General features: G+C 35.2%; 1 protein-coding gene and 1 long non-coding RNA gene across 2 annotated transcripts; both read right to left on the bottom strand.

The window, feature by feature from the left end:
- Positions 1–656: 656 nt before the first annotated feature.
- Positions 657–9272, bottom strand: LOC117343868. Its single transcript, XM_033906414.1, has 4 exons — positions 9144–9272; positions 8062–8185; positions 1092–1266; positions 657–844 (listed from the first exon to the last, which is right to left on the bottom strand). The coding sequence occupies exons 2-4, from the start codon at positions 8153–8155 to the stop codon at positions 784–786; spliced, it is 330 nt and encodes a 109-aa protein (XP_033762305.1). The 5' UTR covers positions 8156–8185; positions 9144–9272; the 3' UTR covers positions 657–783.
- LOC117343869 lies at positions 6242–6847 on the bottom strand. The gene is made up of 2 exons (XR_004536091.1): positions 6673–6847; positions 6242–6425 (listed from the first exon to the last, which is right to left on the bottom strand). It is a non-coding gene; the product is annotated as an uncharacterized LOC117343869 (long non-coding RNA).
- Positions 9273–11781: the final 2509 nt, after the last annotated feature.

Genomic DNA, 11781 nt, shown 5'->3' with positions numbered 1-11781 from the left:
CATGGATTATTGTGTTTTTGATGTAACAATTCTATTGAGTGAACGAGGGTTAAAGATGAATGTTTCTAGATGCCGGTAGTATATAGTATGATTTTAGTCGACTGAAGGAGGTGGGGTGCCGTTTTGTTCATGTTCATTTCCGGCTTTTACTTTTACAAGTCACATACCACTTATATTATTTGTTTTTAAATTCTCATTTTCTATGCATTTCGCCCGTGTTACAAACCTGTTACTATACATTTTCTTTTAGACAATATGTAATTTTAGATGTAATGTAGTAAAATGTAAAGCATATATCTAAAAATGGTATTCCTTTTTTAATCTACTCTTTGTTATACATTACACAATGATGTTAATTTAAAAAAACATTAAGAAAGATAATTTTTTTTTATTAAGTGCCTGCGGATAATCTACATCAATTTGTAATTTCAGACTTTTTTCATTTGTTTTTGAAGTTTTGGGAAATTGGGGTAGGAGACCCAATTGTCAATGCCTATTATGCTTTTCAGCTGTTTATCAAAATCGTCACTATTTGTCGTAATTTGGGGTTTTTTTATTTATTTGATTTATCAAACACTTTCACGGAAACTCGGCAACATTTTTTCGATTTGAATTACATGGGCTAATACTAAAACGTATGAAAAAAAACCCACCGGTGTCCGATTCGGTTTGTTTATTTGATGTGCTACATCCAATATTAACATAAATGAAGAGTTAATTTCATCCACTTATTAACATAAACGAAAGAAATTCAAATCCATGTCAAGTTAGATATTGTTCGCTTTACGCACTGGCGGTAGTCGTGTGAGGACCAATATTGAAGAAGTGGGTCAGTTCCTGCAACCTGTCGGAGAAACAAGATAGATTTTAACAGCAGTCATTTAGTCCGGTATATATAAGTTCTGCTTTATCTATATATTGAACCCATTGCTAAAATATCTAAAAATTCTTTGTTTAGGTTGTAAGTGTACTGAAATAATTTGAATTGTACACTGCATACATAAATATTACTTTATATTTATTTAAAAAATATCAATACAGTTATCTACTGGATTTAAAATAATATATACACTATGTCGAATGAGACTTACGAATGACAAGCCAGAGGACAAACGTGATGTGACAGGACGTTGACTGTACCGCTAAACTGGGTGTCTACGAGATGGTTACACTCTTTTTCACATTCTCCCTCCCTAGTGTCAGAACCAAGATCGGCAACTAAATCTGTAACTAGTGTTTTTAGCTGATCTGCGTGGAAAATGTTCACTGAAACAGAAGGCAATTTGCGTAATTTTGTATTTTACTTTAATACATTTACACTTCTTATTCTTTATTCATCTTTAATCATCATATATTTTGTATTATTTGAATATCATATATATACAAATAGGATATACATCTTGAACATCGTTATGTTAACTCAACATGCGGCCTGCGGTAGGGCGTAAGAATGTACCTGCTGCCCCCATTGCATGATCGTAAGAGGCGACTAAATTGGGATCTTATTTTTCTCTTCCTAATGTCTCCCTTGACAATGCCTCACTTTTTGGGCCCTTTTGTTGAGCGTTTCGGGGGCCCCTGTGAGGAAGGCTTTGGGTTCTGTTCCCTGCCCATACATACCAAGTCTTTAAAAATGGTAGTTGCTTTCATTGTACCCCCTGCTTAGCGGTCAGCATATTTGGAGTGGGACGACTGGTTTCGCCCGTTGTCAGTTTTAATTGGCCGGGGGGGGTGTGCTGCTGGGTGCCTTGGGCAGTATGCTTCAGTGAGGTAGCACTATAAATCGGCAAAAGTTCCGGCCTATCACAAGGAGACTTAACACGAACCCTACACAGCCCCCCCAAAAACACACATACGCACTCACCACACGACCCGCATGTCGCACGCACGGGAGGGCCCCTCCTTAAATGACCTTAGCTGTTAAAGGACGTTAACTAATACACCAAACCAAACCCAAAACCCCAACAATGATAGGCATTAATACCCAAAACGAATTACTCATTTTGCTGTTGTTATAAATATCGAACATGGGATAGTTTTCCTGTCAGAATAATTAGATTTGTTTTTACAAAGTTGAATTTATTTTAATTAGATATAGCCATAAATTAAAAAAGTATTATGAAAATATCAACCTGGTTCATTTTTTTCTTAATTATTTTTAACAATCGTACAGGTTTTGTCCATCAAGGAACAAGAAAAGATGCAAACAGTACATATTCTAGGACACCAAAACTTTTTATTGGTAATGAGGAAGAAATAAACTTAAAAGGCGTAATAAAAATCATCATAATATCATGAGTTACATAACAACTTTTTATCTCGAGGTCAATAGCGTAATGAAAAAAAATATTCGAAGAAACTAAATTTTGAACTAGATTTTACACTCGGAAAACCAAAAAAGTCCAAAAACCCAGTGGTAAAAGTCGGATTGAAAATATCGATATATATGCTAAACATGCTTTAAATTTCTTCAGAGACTGTTCAATAATGGGTGACATGCTTCGCGGGATGCTGACATGACAAGGGCAAGCGCAGAGAAAATGCCAATTTGAAATTACAGAAATACCTTTGAAGGTTCTTTACCAAAATTGTGAATTTCATGACCCTGGGGTCTCAAGTTTGCCCCTGGGGCGGGGGTGAACTTTACTATACTTTATATAGGGAAATAACATTTTTGACTTTTATTTGTTTTATTTCTATTGGAATTCATTTTAATTTTGTAACCATTGTCAGCATGGGATGACAGTTTGATGGCATGCACATGTTGGCCCTGACTGACCCCATTTTATCATCACGCCGAAGAACACAAAATATAATTTTTTACAGTTTATGCAGCAATTTTTACATTTTTTGGAATTCTTTCTTAAATTACAAACCACAGGCGCCTGCATAGAAAATGTGAATTTAAAAAAAAAATGATTAGGCAGTGGTAATGTGTACTGTGGAAATCACAATGTTGGCAATTCCGTCACGAGCGAAACGGCACCCCATCTCACTTCAATCGACTGAAAACCACATTTATTCAAATTGACACAATGTACACTATATGCGACCGTCATCAAGAAACATTCATCTTTAACCTACCGTGTCACTCAATACGAATTGTTACATCCAAAACACAATAATCCGTGAAAACATCGCGGAATTCCTCCAAACTACTCCCTCAACCTGTCCAGATTCCTCATTTACATACGCGCTTGAAAGGTGCGCTTTTTGGGGTCATCTCGGCATATTTGTTGTTAAAATTTGGACGGGGTAATAGCTGATAGGTGTTCGATATTTTGTTTTAGATTGAACTTGCCATCTATTCCTGCTGGCCCCATTGCATGGTCGTAAGATGCGACTAAATGTGGGATCTTATCTTTTCTCTTCTTTCTTGACAACTTTCTTCTTCCTAATGCCTCCCTTGACAATGCCTAACGTTTGGCCTATGGTTGAGCGTTCGCCCCTGTGAGGAAGGCTTTGGGTTCTGTCCCCTGGCCGGGACATACCAGAGTCTTTAAAAATGGTAGTGGCTTCTCCTGCGTAGCCCTCAGCAGGGTTCTTGCGTTAGCCCTAAATACTTTTAAAATTCTGCCGTTGACACACACAATAACTATTAGAAATACCCTACAGTATTCTCTTTTCTTTATCATTTCAATTCAGTTTCTTTATTCTGTAAGCCCTTCAGCCAGCTTAATTATTGTTAGAGTAGCGTTATATGTTACACACTCAATTAATCTTAACTTAATCAAGTAATTCATCAATAACTTACATATCATGCGATGTAAAGTAGAATGGAATTACATAGATGATCAGTATTAACTCTTTGACATTGTTGACACAAAGCGGCAAATGATATCAATTTTATGAAAATCGAAATAAAGTTGGTTTGGTTTGGTTTATTTTGTTTAACGTCCTATTAACAGCTAAGGTCATTTAAGGACGGCCTCCCGTGCGTGCGACATGCATGCGTGTGGTGAGTGCGTATGTGTGTTTTGGGAGGCTGTGGTATGTTCGTGTTCAGTCTCCTTGTGATAGGCCGGAACTATTGCCGATTTATAGTGCTACCTCACTGAATCATACACCCCACACGGTCACAATGTACGGACAACGGACGAACCAGTCGTCCCACTCCTAATATGCTGAGCGCTAAGCAGGATAAGCAACTACCATTTTAATGACTCTGGTATGTCTCGGCCATGGGACAGAATCCAAAGCCTTCCTCACAGGGGCGAACGCCCAACTGAAGACCAAAAGTGAGGCATTGTCTAGAGAGACATTAGGAAGAAGAAAGTTGTAAAGTAAGCAAACGATATGGTTTCAAAAATTTGGATGAAAAGGAGTTCAAAATTAAATGAAACAGTGATAAATCTATATGCAAGTACCGAATCTTGTAAGTACTAATAGAATTTTGATGGAACTCGAAGAATTTCTTGGAAATATTAAAGAGGCTTACCCGCAGACGGACCCGTAAACGGCACATCTCCGATCACTAAATAAACTTCAGTACACGTTTCTATGTGACAAAATTAGAGGCTTTCCGACTTTATTTCTTGAAAACAATTACAGAATATGTATTTAAAAGACGTTTTAAAACGCAACCTGAGAAGGAAATGTATGGAATATAACGGCAAATCTTCTTTGTAAATCGCCGCTGCCTTTGAAGTTATCACTGTGCGGAACTGTGCACGTGCTTGTTTCTTTGATGTGTCAATCAAATTAGACTCCACTTTATAGCGGGAACTTATTGCAGGTTGCGATTAAATAAATAATATTTAAAAAATGAGGTTTTAATATCACTTTTCAGCGTTTTATAAGGAAAATAAAATGAAAAACTCAACAATTCCAACAATCTGTCATGTGTACAAAATCTTTTTTTATTAGCCAATTTTTCTGATATCTCTGCCGGCAAGCCTCTTTAAATCTAAAATTGTGGGATTCATGAAAATAAATTGATGGATTATTGATCACATAACGAACAAATCATTTGGCGGGTCTGAAGTATGATCTTCGTGTTTGACGACGGCATGCTGTTTGTAAACTTTGGCGAAATAAATGAACAGGTCTGAAGTTAGTAATGTGGTTATACGTTCCAGTTCCCGGATGAGACTTTTTCGTGATACACTTTTCTTTTTGTTCGTCTAGTTCGTCTAGATTTCAGCAAACTGTCAAAATTTAATCATATAAATAAGCATTTGTTCTCCCTTTGTGGTAAAGGTATGCTAATCCAATTCCCCTTTTTTGATTTTCTAGTATGAAATGTCTAGGCATACTACATAAAAGTGATTGCAGAATGGGCATTCTTCACTTCCTTTACTTTTCCTGTGCACTGTCATATTCGCTGCACGTGACTCACACATTCAAAATGATAGATAATTTATGGTTATCAATCAACGAAACTTTTCAACGACCCGAAGCGTTTCCCGGACAAAATGAATGCGGAGATGACCCCAAAATGTGCACCTGACGACAGACGATTATATAAACGCATGACCTTTGAACTCCGTATGTAAATGATGAATCTGGACAGGCTGAGGAAGCACTTTGAAAAATAGTGTCCTGAAGGAGGAATTCGGCGATGTTTTCAGTTACTTTTCATGGATTATTGTGTTTTTGATGTAACAATTCCTATTGAGTGACACGAGGTTAAAGATGAATGTTTCTAGATGCCGGTAGTATATAGTATGATTTTTAGTCGACTGAAGTGAGGTGGGGTGCCGTTTTGTTCATGTTCATTTCCGGCTTTTACTTTTACAAAGTACACATACCACTTATATTATTTGTTTTTAAATTCTCATTTTCTATGCATGCGCCTGTGTTACAAACCTGTTACTATACATTTACTTTTAGACAAATATGTAATTTTAGATGTAATTGTAGTAAACATGTAAAGCATATATCTAAAAATGGTATTCCTTTTATAATCTACTCTTTGTATATACATTACACAATGATGTTAAATTCAAAAAAACATTAAGAAAGATAATTTATTTTTCATTAAGTGCCTGCGGATAATCTACATCATCGTAATTTCAGACTTTTTTCATTTTGTTCTGAAAGTTTTGGGAAATTGAGGGTAGGAGACCCAATTGTCAATGCCTATTATGCTTTTCAGCTGTTTATCAAAATCGTCACTATTTGTCGTAATTTGGGTTATTTTATTTTATTTGATTTATTTAACCTTTCTACGCACACTCGGAAACATTTTTCGATTCGAATTACAAGGGCTAATACTGAAACGTAAAAAAACACCAGTTTCTGTTTCGGTAAGTTTATTTGATACGTTACAACCAATATTTACATTAACGAACAGTTTATCTCATCCGCTTATTGACATAAACGAAAGAAATTTAAATCCATGTCTAGTCAGATATTTTTCGCATTACACACTGGCGGTAGTCGTGTGAGGACCAATATGGAAGAAGTGGGTCAGTTCCTGCAACCTGTCAGAGAAACGAGATAGATTTTAACAGCAGTCATTTAGTCTGTTATATATTAGTTCTGCTTTATCTATATATGGAACCATTGCTCCAGTATCAAAGAACTCTGCTTTTCAATTTGTACATCTACTGGAAAAATGTGAATTGTACACTGCATAACATAACATTACTTTCTACTTATTTAAAAAATATCAATACAATTTGAAGATGAAGATTCAATTAGAAATACGAGATATCGAATGAGACTTACGAATGACAAGCCAGAGGACAAACTTGATGTGACAGGACGTTGACTGTACCACTAAACTGGGTGTCTACGAGATGGTTACACTCTTTTTCACATTCTCCCTCCCTAGTGTCAGAACCAAGATCGGCAACTAAATCTGTAACTAGTCTTTTTAGCTCATCTGCGTGGAAAATGTGCACTGAAACATAAGGCAATATTCGTTATTTTGTATTTTTTCTACAATACATTTACACTTGTTATTCTTTATTTCTATTCATGATAAATTTGGTATTGTCTGAATATTATATACATGTATATATATATATAGATTAAATATACATCTTGTAACATCGTTATGTTTACCTCAACAATGCGGCCCTGCAGGTAGGGCGTAAGAATTGTACCTGCTGCCCCCATTGCATGATCGTAAGAGGCGACTAAATTTGGGATCTTATTTTTTCTCTTCCTAATGTCTCCCTTGACAATGCCTCACTTTTGGCCTTTAGTTGAGCGTTCGCCGCTGTGAGGAAGGCTTTGGGTTCTGTTCCCTAGCCGATACATACCAGAGTCTTTAAAAATGGTAGTTGCTACATTTGTACTCCTGCTTAGCGGTCAGCATATTTGGAGTGGGACGACTGGTTCGCCCGTTGTCAGTATAATTGGCCGGGTGGGGTGTGCTGCTGGGTGCCTTGGGCAGTATGCTTCAGTGAGGTAGCACTATAAATCGGCAAAAGTTCCGGCCTATCACAAGGAGACTTAACACGAACATACAGCAGCCTCCCAAAACACACATACGCACTCACCACACGCATGCATGTCGCACGCACGGGAGGCCGTCCTTAAATGACCTTAGCTGTTAATAGGACGTTAAACTAAATACACCAAACCAAACCAAACCTCAACAATGATAGGCATAATACAATACGAATTACTCATTTGTGCTGTTGTTATTATAATATCGAACATGGGATAGTTTCCTGTCAGAATAATTAGATTTGTTTTTACAAAGTTGAATTTTATTTTAATTAGATATAGCCATAAATTAAAAAAAGTATTATGAAAATATCAACCTGGTTCATTTTATCTTAATTATTTTCTAACAATCGATACAGGTGTGTCCATCAAGGAACAAGAAAAGATGCAACAGTACATATTCTAGGACACCATACTTTTTATATGGTAAATGAGGAAGAAATAAACTTAAATGGCGTAATAAAATCATCATAATATCATGAGTTACATACAAACATTTTTATCTCGAGGTCAATAGCGTAATGAAAAAGAAATATTCGAAGAAACTAATTATGTAACTAGATTTTACACTCGGAACCAAAGAAAGTCAAACCGAGTGGTAAAGTCGGATTGAAGAATCATCGATATATATGTCATTAAACTATGCGTTAATTGACTTACAGAGACTGTTCAATAATGGGTTGACATGCTTCGTCGGTGATGCTGACATGACAAAGGGCAGAGCGACAAGGAGAAAGATGGCCAACTTCATCATGACGACTTGTATAGTTTACAGACTAGTTACCTTTGGGAAAAAGAAACGCATCACAATATTAAATGTAAGCATAATCCATCTCGAGGAAGTTTATCGATCAGCGAAGTCATCTTATTAGAAGTAGAAACGACTGGTGATCGAATACATGAAGGAGACTTTCAGATGGTTCACCATTTGTCGGGTATAATTTAATGAAGAACAGATATCTTCTCTTGCAAAATATTGTGATACGTTTAACTATATTATTTATTAAGTATTTTGAATATATCACTATCTGTATGATAAGTCAAACACCACGCATATAACATAAAAGGCAACAGTTGTCATAGAGGATTGAAAGATTATCCAATATTTTTATAGAGAAGAAAAGAGGTATACGTATTAAAGTGTATATTGTGTAAAGACAAACATCTTGTAAATATCATTTGAACATTAAAATCGACACTACGCTAATACTAAATTTAATGACTTTTGAACATGCAAAGAAATTGTTTGGAAACATAGGATTAATAATCTTTTAATTTAAAGCAAAAACAATTAAAAATATTTGCTTAAATCATCAGAAACAGGTTTAGCAGTAAGACAGTTTTTAGCGATACCGTTATTTAGCAGTAAAAGTTAAATCCTTTTCAGATTTGTTTAAATGTCTTGTGCATTTTTTAAGTGTCATCAAAAATCCAAATGACAAAAAGGCTGAAAAAGAAACTATAATAAAATAAATCTCGAATAAATGACTAAAGGCAATTATGCAATGTATTATTTTGCAATAAATATTAGGAGCAGAAAATTGTGTCACGACATTGATAATTAGCTACAATCGTCCAAACTAAACATGTTTAATTCCTTTATATTTTTATGTAAATATAGATATTAAAGAGCTTCCAGTTAACGTCCTTATGTTCAAACTCAATAATAGGTTATTACTATTCGAATTTCTAAGATATAATGGAAAAGAAATACTTCTTCGACTAAAGAACGCGGCACTTACCAATGCGATCGTTGATGCAGTAATAGGTCGAGTTTATGGTATTTAAGAGTTTATATAGAAAAGATATGCACGCATGTCATCAAAGTCAAAAGGGCAAAACACTCCTGATCAATGACAGCTGTTGAAGATTTAGTGTAGTCATAGCTTTATCCTGGTATCTTTCACAGTCGGGTGATACGCTTGCTATCTTTGCTGATTGTCCAAAAAGAATGTTACAAAGATATAACAAAAGATATCTGAACGGAGAATTGTAATTAGAGAGTAACTGGGGGTGGGGTTCAGAGTGGTAAGCATCATATGGTGCATCGCTAAAACGTCTGACTTAATATTGGACAGGAAATTAAAATATTTCCAAAAGAGTTAATGATATCGGTGCTTAAACTTCATCAATATGTATCATCGTTTCTAATTCTGTTGCTAATTAGTGAATTTATTGTTGTACATTGTTGAACAGTGTTGCAACTTGTGAAATCGGATGATGTCGCCTTGCTCCGCTGAATTTAGTATTTGTCAGTACTTCTGCTATTTCCAGTCATGTGACCTCGTAAGTAAATAATAACTAGTGCAAGTACCGTTAGAGATACATTCGGTACTAAAAAACCGAATCCACATATGAAAACGTGTATAAATCACGGGTAAAAGATACCAAAACACGTTTATCTACACAGTGATTTTTGTGGTTTAAAACAAAGTGCAACATTAACACATATGCATTGCGCATTGCGTTTGCTTTTTTCGGTGGTCGAAATTTGTCACGAATCGTGATAATTGGAACGCGTCCTTGAAAGGCAATCTATTGGGACATGACACACCGTAGGTAGGAGAAGCAAGAGTTATTTAAATAAATAGAAAATTACCAGTTACGACATTGAATTCTGTACGTTGTCGCTGCTGGTTACGATGTTAGTAAAGATAAAGGCGGCTAATGTTGAAAAGTCTCTAGTGTCCCTGTTTCCAAGGTCAACATGGTATATCCAATCGACTTGGCCAATACAGGTGTTTTGCTATTTCAATATTGTGAAATTATGAAACAGGTCTACTTTTCAATTACATAACAAACAAATGAGCAATGTGTGTGGAAAAACGATCAGAACACATATTTAAAAAGTCGCCGTAATTGTTGAAGATGGTCATTATTTAATACAGGTAATGTTAATAATTTACAATAGTCTAACAACCTCATATATCTGAAAGCAAACTTATATCACATTGTCTTCAAGGACATAGATTATGGACATGTCTTGAACTTGGGAACGCACAAGAATTAAATTATATTCCTATATGCGAAATCCTGGCAGCTGTCCACTTATCAGTAGGTGTGATATGCTCTTTTGACTTTTGACATGGGCCTACATTTTTATTTCTCACCATATGAATGGTAAAATAAAATTTACTCGTCTTATTTCTCTGTCAACGATAGAACAGGTACAACCTCTATATTTCTGGTATTTTTACTTACAGGCACGGTACAATAAAGTTACATGATTTTATTTTACTGACTATGGACGATATTTTAATAATATGTAACGTGAGTTTTTAAAGCTGTGTGTGATGTCAAATTATTATTTCCATTGAATAGAATTACATGTATTTCCACAGTGGACATCTGATTTCGTTCCATTTTATTTTGAAATATATTTTTTGTTTCAGCTATTTTTGTGTCGAATTGGTTCCGTTAAATGTATTTTCATATATTTTCGTAACCATTATTTTTAACCAATTGCGAAACAAGTTATATCAATTTATCTAATCTCTTTTGTTGGAAGCGCGAGAGGGGTCTTACTCCGGTTAGAAAAATGAAGTACCAAGAAGAAAAGAAAAACGTAGTCAGCCAGGTGATTCCAAAACCTTTACACGTCCTTCGAGGAATCAAATCGCCCGCCTAAGTGAAAGGCATATGTATAACCTGCACTTTAAATTTATGATTGTGATTCATTTCTGTTTAATGATTTTTATACATAGAATTACACGTTTACATTAGTGTATGTTTCCATTTTAAATAAATGTCATTCAATTATCCATACAAGACTGTTTATGCACTAATCTCCCTCTATCTGCCATGGCACTTGCTTCTTGTCATTGGCTATATTTTAACTCTTAGATCTTTAAATGTGCTGGCCTTTTCTTGAGTCCATTTAAAAGAGACTGTGTTTTCTGTTGCGAGCAATAATATAAGCTGTATATCAAAAAGATTAATGTGTAATTCTGATGTAAATATGTTGATATTATAATTCCGTGCACTTGTAAGGTAAAATGATGTAGTTGATATACGTAGATATAAAATGAAACAGTATTAATATATTAATTATGATTTTGAATGACAGCTGGTAGGTTGGAAAAGAATAGCAGTCCGGTACGTTGTCAGTAGAATATCGCGTGAATATTTAGAACTACAGATGTGTTTTTCCGATGAATATTACATGTAGAAATGTTCTGGCTTTGTCGAGTTAACTTAGTAGACGGACCAAATGGTCATTTTGTCCTTGGTTCGCAGCAACTTATTCTTGTTTGAAATTTGCTTTCGGGCGTTTATATACAAACAAATGGTACAGTGTTAAAGATCAGTACATGTATATTCGACGTTCCATATGGCTTTTCACGATGTCTTGAAACAATCAAAAACAATAGAGTCCTTTTC

This window comes from Pecten maximus, chromosome 15 (genome assembly GCF_902652985.1).
Source record: "Pecten maximus chromosome 15, xPecMax1.1, whole genome shotgun sequence".
In the NCBI taxonomy this organism is placed as follows: Eukaryota; Metazoa; Mollusca; class Bivalvia; order Pectinida; family Pectinidae; genus Pecten; species Pecten maximus.
This window is presented reverse-complemented; position numbering and strand designations above follow the sequence as displayed.